Here is an 18,929-nt window from a genome sequence, read left to right as displayed (position 1 = left end):
AAACCAGTCTGCTTTTTTTGTTCCACATCAGAGCGCAAACAGACAAGATCAAACTTAATCTGGTGTTTTTAATAGTTACGTACTGATAAGATGTACTTTTTCTTCTGAGCTCCACTTTTTCGTTTGTATGTTTTGAGTTTCTAGGTATAAAAACATCCAAAAATTGAGATTTTCTGCATTAAATGGTCTACATCACATTTGTCAAACTCATGGCCCGGGGGCCAAATCCGGCCCTTTGTAGCATGAAATTCGGCCCACAGGAGAAAGTAAAAATGACAGAGAAAACATGAACCATTGTTTAGAAAAACTCAATATTTGCATGGGCTCACAGTTTTACCAGTGCTTCTTATATCGCATGATTGCAGTAATTTTTAATGTTAAACAGAATATTATTACAAAATCCTTCAATTGTTCTCAAATTATGACATAATATTTCCCTTCATTAAAAAGAAAATTAACAAGAAATCTAGGAAATTTAAAGTGAAGATCCTGTTGGGACTGATATCTGTCATTAATTGCTTGAATATTCTCGGTTTCTGACATATTTTGTATTTTATGTATACGTAAAAGTAAAAAATACAGAGCACAATAATGTTGAAATTACTTGTTCTCCCCCATGAAATCTGTGGCCTACTTGAGGTCAAACTGCTCAGTATTTGGCCCCTGAACTACAATGAGTTTGACACCCCTGGTCCACACGCTCTGTAACAATGCTAAAGAAGGTATGCAATCAAAGGTTCTTGCTTATCCAGTTCATCATGAATCTGGTAAACGTTAGAAAAATGAAACTGAAGAAAGGGAAGAACAGCAATCCTGGCTGAAGGTAATACAAACATCTCCCATTAAGGTTTTTAAACAGCCAGCCATAACATCACAAGAAGGTCCCACTATGTTTCCGTATCATTCTCACATAGAATATCTGAACGATGAGCTCCAGGTAAAGAGGCAGATTCGTTTGTGGCTGTTTCTGATCTGTTTAAAGTCAACAAAATGTGATGCTGTCTATGTTCTGACACAGTTTCATCAGAGGCTAAAGGAGTTTATTCACCACTTTTCCCTTCTTGTTCCTTTTATGATGAACCCTGATAAGGAACGTCCTTCAAAAGGTGCAGATTTAGAGATGCCTTATGTCAGCTGGTTCATGTTCACTTCTTCTAATACCGAAAAAGTTCCCAGGCTTCCAAATGAGTCAGGATGACGAGATAATAATAATAATTATTATTATTATTTTGAGTGTGTATTATGAGCTAAAGCTAACGAAGCTTCAGGTAAATAAACACAGTAAGCATGGAGTAGAATATGGGACGCAGATTGTGAAGTGGCACATCCTAAAAGAAACAGCAACTTTTTGCAACATTTAAAAAAACACATGTGAAGTTTTAATTTTACATTTGACCAGATTTACAACTATACTTTTTTTTTCTCAAAAAAATGTCAGTGTTAAAACTAAATGTTCAATCTAACCGTTAATATTAAATCTAAATGTCAATATTAAATCTAAATACTAAATCTAAGTCTAAATGTTACATCTAAATGTTAAATCTAATTGTTAAACGTTACATCTAAATGTTACATCTAAATCTAAATGTTAAATATAAATGTTAAATGATGTATCTAAATATTAAATTGAAATGTTACATTTAAATATATACGTTACATTTAAATATATACGTTACATTTTAATATAATTGTTACATCTAAATGTTAAATTTTAAATATAAATATCATTGGTGAAATACCACTTGTTATTGCAATGAGCTTTTATTTTAGTACTTTTGTTGAATTTTCATATTAGCTGAATATTTAGCTTCACATTTCAACATTTAGATTTATATTTAACATTTGACACTTAGATTTAACATTTACATTAGATTTTGATTTCTGTTTTTACAGGGAAAAAATATCACAAATATTGGCATAAATCTGGTCAAAAGTAAGATAAAAAAATTCACATATGATTTTTAAACGTGGTTTGTTGCTAAATATTTCAAAAAAGTTGTTTATTTTAGCATGCGCTACTTCACAATCGGTCCTCAGAGAGATGTTTCCTACAGGAGATGGTAAAACATGAGTTGTGAGAATCAGACTTTGATCTCCTCCTCTTCCTCGCTGAAGGAGCAGGAGTTCTGGGGGCTTTTGGAGAACGCTGGGGAGGCCGTACTGCTCCCACTGCTGCTGAGACTTGTTCTCATCGTTTTCTTGAAGGAACCTCCTCCGTAATGACGGGACAGCACATCGGCCGCACGCTGGAACCTCTCTGCTTCCATCACTGTGTCCGTCGTCGGGGGCGACTCGGCTGATGCGTCAGATGACCTCTGTGACCTCTGTGACCTTCTGTACTCCTCATCCTCCTGCTCCATCCTATTAGAGACGTGAGAGCGCCCCTTGCTGTCCATGTTCCTCCTGAATGACCCACAGCCTGCAGAGGGGTCAGGGGACGATCCTGCAGGGGTCTGCACAGGTGCATCAATCAGAGGGCTGTTCTCCTCCTCTTCTTCCTCCTCCTCCTCCTCTTCCTCACTTCGACTCCTCGCTCCTGCTGCCAGGCTGTGATTGGACATTTGAAAGCCACCAGGATTGTCAATCAGGCTCAACACCTCAGTCATGAGAGAAGGTCCGAGGTCCACAGTGAAGGAGGCCAGGGAGTCCGAACGGGTCAGCTTTAGGGCCTCCCCGTCTGGTAGCGACACTTTACAAACGTCTCCATCTTGGTAATGGCGGTCAAAGCGTGGGAAACGAGGCAACGTAACGAAGCCAGACTGTAAACCTGCAGAGACAAACACATCAACTGAACCAAAAGCATTTAGGTTTATTAGAATTTTCATAGATGTACTATTAAAGTAAGGAATTACAAGTACTCACATTACTGTAATTGAGATGCTTTTATGGGTACTTGTACTTTTTTGAGTATATTTCTAAATCAGTATTTTTTCTTGTACTTAAGTACATTTTAAAAGAAGTAATCAGTTATATTTCTACACCCAACCGTTACTGAGTAAATTATTAAAAATGAAATGACCAGACAACAATCAAATGTTTAAATGAGTTACTATTTAATTGTACTTGAGTATTTTATTTCATTTCATTGGAATTTTTTTACATGTTCAAATATGATTTTTTCTTTGTGTTTTGACGTATTTGACTAAAGCTAAGTTTTTTGGATTGAAAATATTTTTTGGGATTGAATAATAAAGACAAAATTCCTATTCAAATACAAAAAGATACTTCAATCAAAAAAAATATTTTCAATCTAATAACACTTTAATCAAACAAAAAAGGGTTTAAATGCCTTTTTTGGCGGGGGGGGGGGGGGGGGGGGGGGGGTGTCAAATATTCATTTTTAAACACTTTTTTTTTTGTCTTTGATTTTTTATTTTTTTTTATTTTGTGAAAAATAGTATTTATAATTGAAGCAACTTTTTCACTGAATAATAAAGACTAAAATCTACCTCCATAAAATAAGTTTATAATAAGACAAACAACTAGTATTTCTGACTTAATCAATTCATTACATTATATTTACAGCTGAGGTGTCCAAACTACAGCCCACGGGTCAAATGCGGCTCGCCGTCTGTTGTGATTTGGCCCACAGAGAATATTAGAAAAATGTGGGCCCCAAACATAAAATGTGTGTTGTTGCTGATCTTTCTGGCTCTAACAGATTATAGGAATACAGAGGAACAGAGTGAGAAAATCAAGTGAAACTCACTCTCTTAATGACGCTGGTTAGATATTTAACACAAGCATAGTGGGACAGTACACAACAAGACTTCTTCCTGCACACAGTGTTCACTCTGCTATAAAGTTTAACAGACACGCAGCAGAGTTAATAGCGTTATCCTAATCATTGTGTACACGGACGAGCAAAACTGAGCATAGTTAGTTCAGGCAGGCACGGAAGTCAAGCTAGTCCATCCCCTTCATCTGTCAGTAGCTGTTAACAACTGACAGCCACCAAACCCCTAATCAGTTAATCATCCAGCTGATCATGTTCTATGCTTCCCATTGGTTAGAGTTGGTCTCAGTGCTGCATTTAAACCACGGCAACACGCCTACTTCTGCACACTATGTCTGCACATGCCTCACAGCCCACCCCCACTCCACCTCTTCCTCTTCTGTCTAATTAAACACTGTTTTTTGTTGCCATCTAAACATCTGTGCTTCTGTTCCAGGGGGGGTCATGCTGACCGCTCTCTCTGCTTATGCCTCTCCATGCAGCTCATGGAAAAGCGAATGGGAGCTCTTTTAGCTTCGGGCTTTCCACGCAGCTGCTGGAAAGGGCAGAGCCTTACTGCCAAATCTAAAATGCATGCTAATGTGTATATATATATATACACATATATATATATATAGTTTCACTAAACCACAATAAAAACTAGTATGATGAGGTAGTACCTTTGCCTCCCAGCAGGAGACATTGATATAGATATATCTTATACTCCTTCCTTCTGAAGTAATTTTTCTTCAAATTATTTAAAAATGAGGTAAAAATAATAATAAAATAAAGAACAATAAAAAAAATAAAATAAAATAAAAAAGTAAAAAATAATAAAAGTAAGAAAAATTGTTCATATCATCATGATTTTGAAATGTCCAGACATGGCGTTTCAATAGTTCGAATTACCAATTTTTATTATTAGCTAGTTTTATGGAAGAAAATATAACTTTAGCTCAAAATAAAGTAAACTCATATTTACAATAGATTTCAAACCATCAATATAGCGTGGTCACCAGATGGCAGCAGTATGCAACACCCTGGGTTTCAGTCAAGGACACACAATTCAAAAAGTGACAAAACAAGAGCAATTAAATCCAGATTTAAACTATTGGATCACCTTTAACCAACAGGATACCAGGATAAAGCTACAGAAGCAATGCCTCCAGCAAGCAGAAAGAAGTCTTATTTAATGATCAAGTTTATTGTCATGGATTAAACACAGTTTATTGTTACAATCCTCAAAAATATCATATATCCTTAGATCCTTAGAGATTAATAAAAGCCTCAATACATGAATCATACAAATATTTGATAACTTGATACTGTTTTGATGGTCAGTGAGAACATGCAAACTCCCTGCAAAATCCTATATCATATTATATTGAATTACATTACATTGTATTACATTACATTACATTGCATTACATTGTATTGTATTGTATTATATTATATTATTTGGGACACTAAATATACACATTTCCAAGTGACTATTTATTAAAAGCAACTTTCTCATAGTATTGTATAGGTCGTGCATCTACATATTAGCATAAATAATAATACTAGTAATGACAATATCGTCATCATATTACTAGGGGGCCAAGGCCGTGGAGCCTGGGAAAAATGGTGCTGCAGGCTAAACCGTGCAAGGGAGGGTAGTGCAATTTGGAGGGTTGGTCCAGACCCCTCCACGTTCCTCGAACGCAAAAATTCACATATGTCTGCCTCCAGGTGGCGCTATAACCAAGGTCAACGCATTTTGACCTACAGCTCCCACACTGTAAGTCGTACATTCAAAAAGCTCATTACCACAGACTCCCTAAATAGCACTGAATCACCTGGACTGGGCCACGCTCATTTTTACCTATAATTGTGTTGGAGTAAAATCACAAAAACTGGAAAACCTACTTTTTCAAACTCCTCCTTGGGGTTTTGTGCAATCAGCGTGAAACTTGGCACGTAGTCTTCAGTTGGACCTGATCTGAAGTTGGGTAAATAATTTAACGCGAGTTGTTGCATATCTCGGTCAAATTAAATGCTAACAACACCAAATCTGAGATCCTTGGTTGGCATGTGACTGTGGGGGTATGAGCCAAATTTGAATAACGTAGGCCACTAGGGGGCACTGCAAATATGGGAAATGCATATCTCCTAAATGGCAAGACAGATTTTTACTAAAGTTGGTGTGTATTACCTTGAGTCGCTCCTGAGGCCATATTTCAAAGTAAATCGCGATTGGTCAAAGTGGGCGTGGCTTATTACCAGTATTTGGAATAACAGCATTTAAAATAATGGTGTTAGGTAACAGCGTTTTGTTTTTTTTCAGTAACGGGGTAATTTAACTAATTACTTTTTACGCCGTCACAACGCTGTTAACGTTACTGAACGTTAAATGCGGTGCGTTACATGCATTGATTGAATAAACTGTTATCCAAAAGCACCCCTGGCTTCATACGCAGTTGGAGGTGAGGAGGTGGGTTAAAAACAAGGTGAGCGATTATGATTGGCTAAGACGCCGTCATGTGTCACGGTAGCCAATGAGAGCCAGTGTTTTTACACACGTGCCAGCACATGCGCCACACACACAACCACTACAGATTGGATGAATCAGCAGAGATGGTGAGCGTGGAGCAGTCCGATGAAAAGTTGACATTTTTAAGGTGACGATACAAACACAGCTTTAAATTAATTGTGGTCAAAGGCAAGAATGTGTATGTGAACTGTTCATTATATCCAGGAGTGAAGACTTTGTCGATATCCATTGTAAGCAACTCAAATGTAATGAAGCGCCTCACGACGACATCTAAAAATTCTGAATTCTTTGCCATATAGCAACTTTTTTTTTTTTTTTAACAGTAACGCATATAGTTACTTTCCTTGGTAATGAGTTACTTTTATTATGGAGTATTATAGTTACTTTTTGGAACAAGTGAGTAACTATAACTAATTACTTTTTTAAAGTAACGTTCCCAACACTACTTATTACAACATAAACCAGGGCCAGCCTTCCCGACAGGCAACACAGGCGGATGCTCAATTTGCTGGAGGTGCACCAATTTGCATCCCCCTAATTATGTATTTATTTCTTTTATTTTTTATAATAATTTAAAAAGGTATAATAAGCGTGAAACACACACTTTACAATCACGGTGCGTGTTTTCTCTTAATTGAATATTAATAATAAAAAATATGTACTGTAACTATACCTGCTAATCTTCTACCCATATTTATATTTATATTTATTTTAATTATTGTTCTATTCTATATAATTTTTCCCACGGCATATTTCTCTTTGTAAGTCACTACACATCAAAAACCTACATTTTGCAACTTCTAGTGTTAAAGCTCTATCTGCACCAAACTTTGCACATACAATTTCCAGACTTGCATTATATCCACAGATTCCCTGAATAGCATTGAATCACCTGGGCTTGGCCACGCCCATTACTATTACAACGCTGTAAATGGCACGTAGTAGGCCTGTGTCCTGACACTCGCCCCAAGCTGCTTGCAGTTCTAGTTATTATTATTATTGTTGCTATTCTTTTATTTCCATTAATATTACCTACACTTTTTATTGTTTAATCCCAGATTATTAAATTCTGATTCTGATATTAAATTCTAATTCTAACACTAATTCCTAAGTCTGATTTTAATTCTATTTTTAATTCTAATTGGGAATCCTATTCCAATTCTAATTTGGATTTTAGATTTAATTATAATATATAATACAATATATATTATATAATATAATATACTGCTCCCCAAGCGCCGCAATATGGCTGCCCACTGCTCCTCAGGGATGGGTTAAATGCAGAGGACAAATTTCATATATGTGTTAGTATATATGACCAATCAAGGCGAAAGCCCCAATTTAATCTGTACTATACCTCTGATTTATTTTGATGTCAATCCTGATTCTAATTTGGATTCAGAAAGTAATTATAATCCTGATTTTGATTCTAATTTTAATGGGTGACCATGTGTATAGACCTTCAGAGTATCCTGATGACAGTACAGTATCTCATTTCAGGATAAGGCAATATTACATGTATCGAAATAGTAAATGAATGAATTGAGAATCACAGAAACCAGTTTGAAGTGTTGACCAGCCAATCCTATTGATGTCCAAGTTGTTAAGGCTAAACTTTACAACCTCCAGACACCTCAGCACAAAGGCAACAAAACAGCACCAACACAATTATTAACCAAGGGCTCATAATGTCCTGGCTGATAACAAAAACAGAATTGTGCTTTTGTTACATGTGCCCTGTCTGTATCCCTTGCTCGGACCAAATTCCACATGAGTAATGTAATGTTAATCCATGACGGGAAAGGGGATTTCCATGCACTGGTGATGGTTTTGCACATACAGAAGAGTGAACGTTGTCCTTCATGCACATAGAAATATGACAGGAAATGCCTTCTGGGTATCTCTCCCTCTGTTCAGACAGTTCTTTTTGTTTCTGTATATGAGCGTGCTTGTGTACAGCTGTTACCATGGTGATTGCTGATGATTCAGAAGAAGCTTGGTGCCTGGTTGTCAAGGGAGAAAAGCAGGAATGATGTTTAAAAGAAGAAGGGAAAGTCTCCCAGTGTGCACGCTGACTAGCATTTATGGCTCTGAATGATAAATACTGAGCTGACTTTTTACTGCAAACCATAAAGAAGGAATTCCCTTAAACTTTCAATCTGTTATACACTTTTTAACTTGTCTTTGTGTTTTTAAAGGCTTATTTTCTACATATTGTTCATATTACAGTTCTGGTATTAATTTTCCTTCATACAGCAGCTTCTTCAGAAAATGATCACAGACATGGGCAACTGATGGCCCTCAATCTAACTGTATGCAGCCCCAAAGTAAACAAAAAAATTACAGAAAAATACACACAAAAAAAGCACAAATACATGAAATACAATTATATTGCAGGAAAATACAGTAAAAGACAAGAGAAATACAGAACATAACAGAGAAAACACACAAAACTACTACAAAAATTAACCACATACTACACAAAATGACTCCAAATAACACAAAATGACAACAGAAATACACAAAAAGACAAGAAAAACACAAAAAATGACTCAGCAAACGCACAATTCTAACAAATAAGCAAAAAACAACAGAAATGCACAAAAATGACTCCAAAAACAAGCAGAACAACAACAAACATACACAGAATGACAGAAAAAAACACACAACTCCTAAAACTCTTTGTTCTTTCCTGTGTTAATCCTCAAATTGTTGACATGAATATTGATAATTTGGCCGTTCGATCAAACAAACACATTTTTGTGGACCTGCTGTAATAGAAGTTACCCACCTCTGCATTAAAGGTGCAGTCTGTATAACTCTTATAAAAGTGACTTTTTGTCACATTTGCTAAAGCTGTCACTATGTAAGGACAGCTTTACATCAAACTAGTAATTTGTGTAAAAAAAACAGGCTCATTGAGTCTCCCCTGCTGCTTCTGCTGCCTTTGGCAGATTGCCAGAATGCATCGCGACCGAGCAAAAAGAACCAATCAGAGCCAGGATTGTGTTTGATGGACTGTCTGACAGCTGTTGACACAGTCCCCGTCCCTTTCCATGGCCTGGAGTGCCATAATAATGCTCTCACTGCAGCCTCCGTGTGGGCTGCTGTAAGTGACACTGTTGTTGCGCTGCTGCTGCTGCTGCTAGATTGGAGTGTACACATTGAGAGAGAGAAGTGTTGCAGTAATATGCTTTTAACAGTGCATGTTATATTACTGTGATGTTGCTCTCTGGCTAACATTAGCTTGTTAGCTCCTCTGAGGGAGGGACTTTGGAGGCAGGGCAAGAGAGCAGCGGGGAGGGAAGGGGAGGGAGGAATCTGAAAGTTGCGGACTGCACCTTTAAGGCATCCAAAACTACCTGAAGTGGGCGTGGCCAGACACCACTCATTTGCATACCCGGAAATACACTCAGAAACAGCCTCTTCTCAGGGGTGCTCATGACAGCAACTTTTTAGACCTCTGAAATTTGGGAAGACGGATGTGTTTGAGGCTATACAGTACTTCAAATACTAATTTGTTGGGCTACTGAGACCGATGTGAAATGGTATGAAAAGCAGTATAATATTTGACTTTTTATAGTACCAACAATAAATATGTATGACAGGTAAAGGTGCAATAACAGTATTTAGGGAATGCAATCATCTGCACCTTTAGCATTGATTTTAGCACCCTGTTTAAATTTGCTGTTTATTGATGTATTTTATTGTGCTGTGTTTTATGTGGATTCATTAGTTGCTTAATTGAAATTAGCTCTTGCTTTAAATTTGCACATCCACATTTTTACTAATGTTTATTTTCTAATGATTAAATCTGAAATAATGAGTGTTACTGTCCCAATCCAAATATCATTGCCCGTTTGGTATTTCATTAAACATCAAACTTAATGCTCCCTGACAATAATCCTGTTGTTAAGATGCTTCCCTGAGCTGCAGGTGATAATCTGTATTATCTCACCATATGTGCAGAAGGAATCGTCTGCTGAGCTGATGGAGGTGGGGAACAGCACCCTCTCCAGGCGCCCGTTGGTAGGGTCAATGTTTAACTGCGGCAAAGAGACGGCGTTCTTGATGATGGGCGACACTTCCGGTGGCGGTGATGATAAATCCCGGGAGCCCATACGCGTTCGTAGGGCGGAGCCTCGCCGCACGTGACGAAAAGTGCGCGTGAAGAATCCGGTCGTCCTGGAGCTGTTGGCCGAGTCTGGACTCCCAGGTTCTCGGGCTCCATAGTTGCTAAGAAACGAAGTGTCACCAAATACATCCCCACCTCGACCCACATGCATGGTGTGGCGGAAGTCAGCCAGCGGCGGGCTGATCATGTCCACAGAGAGGTCGCTCTTAAACCGACGCTTTCCCTGAGAACCTGAAACCAGGCCTTTGAAGCCTGGCAGCTTCCCTAGACTCATAGTGGACAAACAGACGTGTAGTTTCTCTCTAAAGTAAACAAAGGCACCCGGGCTCTGATTTCATGTCAGTGAAACTCTGGTTCGGGGCCCACTGTGGAGAGAGAGGAGAAATGCAACATAGTGAGAAATGTGGTTACATTCAATAATCCAATAATTAACCCATTTTCAACCCATTTATACCTTTTTCAACCTTATTATAATTATCAGCTATTGGTAGGTTAATGCTTAGCTAATGCTAGGATAGTGTTAATGTTAGGCCAATGCTAATGTAAGGTTAGTGTTAATGCTAGGTTAATGCTATTGCTAGGTGAATGCTAATACTAGGTTAGTGTTATTGTTAATGCTATCCTAATTTCATTGTTATGCTAATGCTAATGTTAGGCTAGGTTAATGCTATTATTGGGTTAATGCTAATGCTAATGCTATTGATAATGCTATGCTATGCTATGCTATGCTATGCTATGCTATGCTATGCTATGCTATGCTATGCTATGCTAATGTTAATGCTAATGCTAATGCTAATGCTAATGTTAATGCTAATGCTAAAGTTAATGCCAATGTTAATGACAATGCTAATTAAGGCCAATGTTAAGCTAATGCAGTGCGATGCGGGCCAGCACCTGCATCCACACTTGCATTTTCTTCAGGAAATGCAAATATTCTAGTTACAACAATTATCGAGTCAGAACCCATAAGTGGACCAGGAATCTGTTTTCTGTGAGTCACAAACATTCTTTAGGTCAAAAATAATATTATATGATCCAGTCTTAGGTTTTGCTTTTTCATTCAATAACTGGTTTAACATTTACAGTTACATTACAGTTTGAAGCAGCAATATATTTTCATTTTAGAAATCTCAAACACTTCCTTGATTTGGGTTCCAGCTTTTCTGATGGAGTGATAGTGAGTGTAAAGCCAGCTATGTTCCCGTCTAGACTCCTCCTCCGTCTTTGTCGCCTCTCTATCCAAAATACTGCACAACAGCAGCCATAAGTCACAGGCAGTGCAAGGTTATATTTGTCTCCGCTGGTTACTGCTCGGCTTCTGTGGTTGGATACTTCAGGAGACAAACGTCTGTTTGGAAAAGTGGAATCCAGCCGCAGCTGTAAATATGCTGATGTTTGATTTGTGTGCGGGACAACAGCAATAAAAGCAGCAGGTGTTTACATGGTGATGCTTGTATTTAGACTTAAAAATCTGGCTCTGAATTATGAGTTAGCGGTTGGCTTGTTTGGATCACAGCGTAACAACGCACAGGAAGAATAACATTGAATAAAACATCCCCCTGGAGCTCAGTCAATGCAGAAAGGAAGGTACAAACACTACGTTGTCCAACTCTCACCAACACCTTCAAATACCTCGTTCTCCTCAGCCACCTGCTATGAAATGGATTGGTCAGTTTCCATCTTCCAGGAAATTCTAGCTGTACACGCCCTTGATTTCCACTGCATTTACAGTGAATACTTTTCCCTCATTGTTATACCCGTGCCTGGTAGAGTGAGACAGTGGGCAAGAAGTTAAAGAACCTGGAATCTGTCCAAGCTCTGAATGTCAATTTTTAAATTTAGACTAGGGCTGGGCTATATTACTAAAACTCATATCTCAGTATTTTTTTAGTCAAAATGGGAATACACAATATAAATCTCAATATTTTAAATTCAAATAAAGTCAGACCAGAAAAACAGTTCTGGATTAAATTTGCTGATGAAAAATGACATACAGGCACTTTTATTAACAAACAACTGCACAAAATGTGCCACTTTTGGCTTTTTCTCCTCTTAGGGACAGCATGTGTGAGTGAGTTCTGTAATGTGGCTTGTTCAGTTGAAGATCTGGGTTAGAACAAACTCAGAAATCCATCAAACTGTGCTTTTCATGCTGTTCTGAGAAAGCAGCGACTCCTAAAACTAATACTTCATTACAAAATAAGCTATAAAATATATATATATGATCAATATTGTAATTTTTGATGTTGCCAAAATAGAAAACTCGACATATCTTGGATCTCGATATATTGCCCAGCTCTAATTTGGACCAATTGCTATTCTTTTTTAAAAATACACAGTTAGCATTTCCCCATTCATCAACTTTAATTCAAGTGTTTGGTACAAACAAAAAGTGAGAAATATTTCTGATTAATAGATCAATCTTTCAGACGTTCACATACTGTAGTTACAAATCAAAAAAAACTCTGCTGGTATTGTGCAAAGTGTGCTGTGACACTAACAGTCTGGCAATGAATTAATCTCTTCATTTGAATAAAGCTGGTGGAGTAGTTTGAACTGACTTCAGTTTGTGGAATGTTTTGGTTGTTTTTAGTGTTTCTTTTGTTTGTATTTGCTTCGTTATATTGTTTCTCTCTTTGACTGCTCGTTGTGTGTTTGTTGGTCCGTCTGTGTTACCTCCCATGCTTTGTTTTCACGGCTACACCAAAGTCAAGCAAACAGACTTGTCTTAGGTCGATCTGCTGTGCTTTTACAGTGACAGAGGTTAGAATCTATAAAGTTTATGTGCTGCTGTATTACTTGTTTGCTCATCCACAGATGCGTCTGCGTACCTCAGTCCTAACTTGTAACAATCGTCTTGACAAAGTCAACTCATCCATCTAAGTTGTAGGACGGGTATAAATATTTGGGACAAACTCAGCTGTGCATGCTTCTGCATTCCCTTCCAAAATAATTGATTGTGTGGGCTGTAATCACACAACCTCAATACCTGATTAAACTTTGGAAAATACTTTTTGAAAATGATAGAAAGAACCATGCAATGTGTTCTGTTTTGCAATGTAAGTAAAAGGTAATTATTGAACTTTAGTCTATATCTTAAGAACTTACTCGACTGCGGTAAATGGAGGCCAAAACCCGATTTGATTTTTGCTAAGAGATGAAAACTAAATAAAAGTTACGTTTTAAAAATAAAGACTTGTTTGAATGATCTTCTTAACATTCCTGGGCGATGTATTTTAGGACTAGTGGTCCAATTTGTCATTGTTCATTTTATTACCACAGATTGCTCACAGATAGTAGAAGGCAAGGTACACCCTTGAAGAGTCACCAGTTCATCACAGGGCCAACAATGACTCAATGACTTCCGTGAGCTAACATGAGCAAACTAAGGACTAGTAATGTGTAAGATTTACATGGAAAGACTGAAGTCACTCATCCATTTCTCTCTGTGATGGACATGTGACCACCACAGTGTGCGGTGCCCTTTAGTCTCCATAGTTCAACCTCTCTGAACAGGACAGTAACTATAAATGATACCTGAATGCATGGATATAAATTTTAACAGAATTTAAAGAGATAATTTAATTAAAAAAAAAAAAAAAACATCTGAATGTGATGAAAGCTTTGTGTATCTCACTGGTGCTTGAAGTCTTGTTGATCTCGAGCGACTCGTCTCCTCGTTCTCGGCAGACAAGCAGGAAAATAAAAGCCCACTGGTGGTCCTCCTCCTCCTCCTCCCCCTCCTCCATGCACCACCTCCCTCTAATGAGATTTATCCATGAGTGGCTCCACATGGCCCGAGGGACATCCTGTCCCCAGGCCTGCTGCTTTGAAAAGCAGAAAAATCCAAAGAAAAACGAAGAAATGCTCTTCAAAAGGTCCACACACTAAAGTGCTGTAATCCAGCAACAGTTATGTCTGTGTCGCCCAGGATGTCTGATAAAGCTCCTCAAGGATTGTCCATCCATGGGATTAGCTGCTAATCCTTTCTGTCTTCCCTCCCTCTCTCAGTCTTGGCCTTTTTCAATCCACTTAGTTCCTCGCTGTGCACAGGTGAAGGCGGGGGTCTCGGTTCAACTCAGGCAAGCTAGAGAGAGAAGCAGAGAAATTTGGGTTACACATGACATCAAAGAGCATAATATCAAGCCATACGTGGTTATGTGTCTAGAGGGGAGGCACAAAAAAGGTGTTAGAGGAGGGGACTGGGACCGGAATTTAATAAATACTGTAAGTCCAGGGATAAAACAGTGCAGTGAAGGTAATCAGTGGATGAGAAACACTTGTGACAGAACAGTGGGAGAGGAATGACTTTCTGCACTTACACAGAGACACAACAGGGGGCGCCAAACACAAAAAAGGACAATCGCCTTTAGAAACAATGACAACTTCAGTTTCTGTAAACTTACTCAGAACCCCAATGAACAAAACTGGAAAGGGCTCTTAGAAGAAACACAAAACAAACCCACCGAACCCAATCGTTTCTTGTAAAATGAAAGACCTGATCTAATGGGAAAGGAATATTTGTCATCTATAGCCAAGATATTGCTTCTACAGATCTTGCAGAGCTGCATTTTCTAATGAAGCCCCAAGCCCATGCAATAATTTCCAATAAATCTGAAGAATGAAGTACTTCCTTCTCTAAAAGTCTTCAAGACTTAACACTCTCCACCCTGATGTCTTTTTGAGAAGAAATTGAAGTTTTGGCTTGTTTAGCTTCTTGAAAACTTCAACCTCAAACCAATCAAACATCTAACAAATCACAACTTTGTTTATTACCTGATACAATCATTATCAGACCACTCCAAGGATGTTCTTTCTCACAGAGTTTCAAATGCCTGATTTGTCTGTCTCATGCACCATTGATTCCACCATGTTCTTATTCTCCTTGCACTTCATTTCTTACCCAAAGTAAAGGAAGCACAGCTAAGCTCCAGACACGTGGCTGTGCACAGTGTTGGATTAACGCCGTTGGTCGCTGAAGTCACCGGCCGAGATGGTGCCAGGCACATCTCTGATATAACTACTTGTTTGGAGGAGATAGTGCCACCCTGGCTAAGCATTGGGCTCAAATAGGATTAGCGAGCACAAGTTTTCCTCTAATCCCAGTTTGTTCAGCAGTTGTAGGTTAAAACGTTTGGATGCCGCAATTGGTAAGTGCCATTCATGATCCTGAAATAAATGGATAAAGAGACGGAGCAGACAGACAGATGGATGAGACGGAGAACTTTTTATGCAGGACAAAGTCAGGTTTAACATTTAGTACCACCTGAATGGAATACTCGACCTATTGACACAGACAGCTTTACGAGAGGTGGTTTAGAAGCTGCAGATGCAATAAATAAGCACTTTCATCTCACGTTTATGGAGGTTGACATGTTTGACAAACTGTGATGTAGTGATTACTCAAGGAAGTGCTACATTTATGTATCTCACACTGGTTTGATGAGGTTAAAGGCATGTGATGGTTGCCATGGTAGCGCAGACTTCCCCATTTTAAGGCGTCTTCCTTGTTCAGCTGAAGGCCTGCGTGAATCTGTAGTAAGATGGCTGATAGTGGCATCAAATGTTGCACCAAAAGTCCCGTTTCTCCTTTCCTGGCAAGTGCAACGTCAAAATCCTTCCACCGAAATGTTCTTGGTTTTCTTAAGAATAACGTCCAAACTGGATGATACTAAAACATCATATTGAAATGCTATTTCACAACAGACTTTCTATGGGAGCATAGATAGGAAGCGTTAACCTGATGTGACGTCAACGCTGATTGGCTGAAAACTCCAATATGGCGATGACCACATATAAAGGGATATTGTGTGTACTTAAAGGCTGAAAGTTGATATAAAATGACCCCAAAGACATTTTTGACAAGAATTTCTCTCCGATTCTGACCGATCAATTGATCATCAACATCATGTTTTTACACTATTATTTTACACCCTGACTTTTTTTCATAAAGGGATTGTCAAAATAAAAGTCTTAAAGGTCCCAAATTATGCATTTTTCACCCATCTCCATTTGTTCTAAGAACTCCAAAAACATAGTATTTGAGATTTATTTTCCCAAACTCGCCTGTTTTCCAGAGTTTTAGCCTCTGAAATGTCACTTTCTGAACAACGGGCTGTTTACTGCCTGTTTATGCATATTCATGAGTGGGCGTGTCTATACACTGACTTGCCTGCGAGGCTCCTGCATTACTCGCTTTGAGGCAGATCAGTGATCACCAAAGCCATTTTCTCTTGCTATCCACACACTGTTGTTATTGTTTTCAGACAAAAAACTGCACATTACAGTAAAACATATGGCTATTTAAGAGGCTATTGTGTGAGTCTGTCTCCGCGCTGTGTGTGTTCATCCAGCAGCAGCAGCAGCTTCAAACACTCACCAGAGTTTTAAGCTGCTAATTCACTTTCTTCTCCTCCTCATCTTTATTAAATACAGGAATAGTGCATTTAAGGTGATAATCATTTGTTTATCATCCTCAACCGTTGCATCGCATTGGGTCAGAAACACGTCAAGATCAAGTCAGAGGCGATACGATTATACTCCCTGGGTGCCTACACTGCAGTGTTCACCGTGGAGCCGCTGCACTTCCTGGAGGAGGCGGTTCATAATTCTAGTGACGTCACTAGAATTTGAACCACTCGTTTTTCAGAAGAGGGCAGAGAAGCAGCTCAGAGAGCAGGATTATTGAGGATTTCTCAGAGATGCAGGAAGGAAGCCCAATAATATTTTAGGGGTGTTTTTGATAAGGAATTAACATTGTAACAAGGTTAAAAGCTCAAAAAAAGTTGATTTTCACATTATCCGACTGTTTCAGATAAACATGGTACTAACCACTCCCCTGACAATTCAACAACAATCTACCTGAGTCAACTGATGGCAGTGACCCTATATTATTCTCATGAGTTCATCAAGGCTTATCGACTCTGCGCTATTAATACCAGGCTTGTTAGTTTCAGAAGTGATGAAGCCTCTTGGACAATAGGTGACATGTCAGTTGCCTCGACTTAGTTTCCATTAACAACACAACCTGGATGACCAAGAACTGTCAAACAAAGCAAGAACCACATCACTAGCTTTTTACTCTGTGGTCTCAAAACACCAATTTATGTTCGAAAAAATATCTGTCAGCTCTGTGACTTAAAAATGAACTTCCCTCCCTCACCCACTTCAGTTTGATCGAGACAATGTTTTTCTACCAATAGTTCTCTTTGAGAGCAAAGCAAATATGCTTGGCTTTGATAGAGCCAGGAAATCATTGACTCCATTCATGAAAGTTTTTTTTTATTTTGAAGATCTTTTTCAACCAAAGGTGAAGGGAAAGTAAAGCCAAGTGGCAGGAAGTGCAAACGCATATCAATCTATAAGATCCAAGTCAAACTAGCTGTTTGCAAGGCTTGTAGAAGAAAGGTGAACACTGTGATGAGATCTTTGTAACTCATATACTTGTGTGCTATAAAATACAATAGTGTTGATTTTAACTCACAGATTATTAATGCGACAGCCTTATAGTGTAGTGTTAGCATGAGTCAAGTCTTGTTAGCTCATTTTCTGTGAGGGAAAAGCAGCTAACAAGAGGAATATTGTCTTTAAAGTTATTGGAGTTGAAAAGATTTGTTAAAGAAGTTAAAGTTCTTAGAGTTAAAATAAAAAAGAAAAAAAAAAGTGAAACATTTGTGTATAAAGAAGTTTGAAAAGTAAAGTTAAAAAAGTAAAACAGTGTTTTGAAAGGTTAAAGAAAACGTTTTTTTTTTTTTTTAAATGCAATTCTTAAAGTTATGAAAGATTTATAGTAATTAAAAATATTTAAAAACTCTTAAAAAAATGTTTTAATAGTTTAAAAAAAAAAAAAAACGTTTAAAGATTTAAAAAAAAAATTTTTTTCGTTTTAGAAGTTGTTGTTTTTTTAAAAGTTAAAAGTTTTTTTCAGTCTTTTTAAAAGTTGAAAGTAAGAATCCGAAGTTATTTTAAAACAATAGTAAAAATTTAAAAGAATTTGCTTGTCTTGTTTGCAGTTTCTTTCTTTCTTGATTTAAATAGATTTCTCTGTATTCCTGTCATTGCTTTTACACTGTGTATGTTTTGTATGTTTACAATGTTAAATTGTACTTTACGAACACATTTACCTTAAAACACCTAATATACTTGGATTTAAAGGTAAAACACTGTTGTTGCAACTTAGTATGTGAGTTCCTAATTTATGGTTGATCTAACAAAACTGTTGGTGCATGAGAGGACGGCACATATAGCCATATTGACAGGAAACTGAGATGTAAAGTGAATTGTATTCCATCATTTTTCAGCAGTTGATTTTTTTATAAAGCTGAGATACAATAGCTAAAGTCTCATTACCAAAGATTCTTGTGCAGCATCCACCAAAATAAGTGCTCAGTAAATCCAGACCAACCTTACCTTAAGTCATCCCTTTAGTTTAATGTAGCTCCTCTTTGTCCTCCTGCTCAGATTTCCTTCAGAAGAAATGAACTTTAGATTCCTTAAAGTGCAGCAGAGAGGCAGCACTGTGTGGTCTCTACTGCTGCTACTCACAT

At 37.9% G+C, this 18,929-nt stretch overlaps 1 protein-coding gene across 1 annotated transcript; it reads right to left on the bottom strand.

Moving 5' to 3' along the window:
• Nucleotides 1-1,922: 1,922 nt before the first annotated feature.
• Nucleotides 1,923-18,929, bottom strand: cdc42ep1b (CDC42 effector protein (Rho GTPase binding) 1b). The gene is made up of 4 exons (XM_028455502.1): nt 18,793-18,929; nt 14,021-14,470; nt 10,207-10,748; nt 1,923-2,767 (listed from the first exon to the last, which is right to left on the bottom strand). Exons 3-4 carry the CDS (start codon nt 10,655-10,657, stop codon nt 2,082-2,084), a joined length of 1,137 nt encoding a protein of 378 aa, XP_028311303.1. The 5' UTR covers nt 10,658-10,748; nt 14,021-14,470; nt 18,793-18,929; the 3' UTR covers nt 1,923-2,081.

This window comes from Gouania willdenowi, chromosome 8 (genome assembly GCF_900634775.1).
Source record: "Gouania willdenowi chromosome 8, fGouWil2.1, whole genome shotgun sequence".
Taxonomy (NCBI): Eukaryota; Metazoa; Chordata; class Actinopteri; order Blenniiformes; family Gobiesocidae; genus Gouania; species Gouania willdenowi.
Note: the sequence above shows the minus strand (reverse complement) of the source record. Positions and strands in the feature narration are given on the sequence as shown.

Coding starts and splice junctions, on each gene's coding strand:
- cdc42ep1b (XM_028455502.1), bottom strand. CDS start 10,657: ATGAGTCTAGGGAAGCTGCCAGGCTTCAAAGGCCTGGTTTCAGGTTCT. Junction 2,768..10,206: donor CGATTCCTTCTGCACATATG/GTGAGATAATAC, acceptor TTGTCTCTGCAG/GTTTACAGTCTGGCTTCGTT.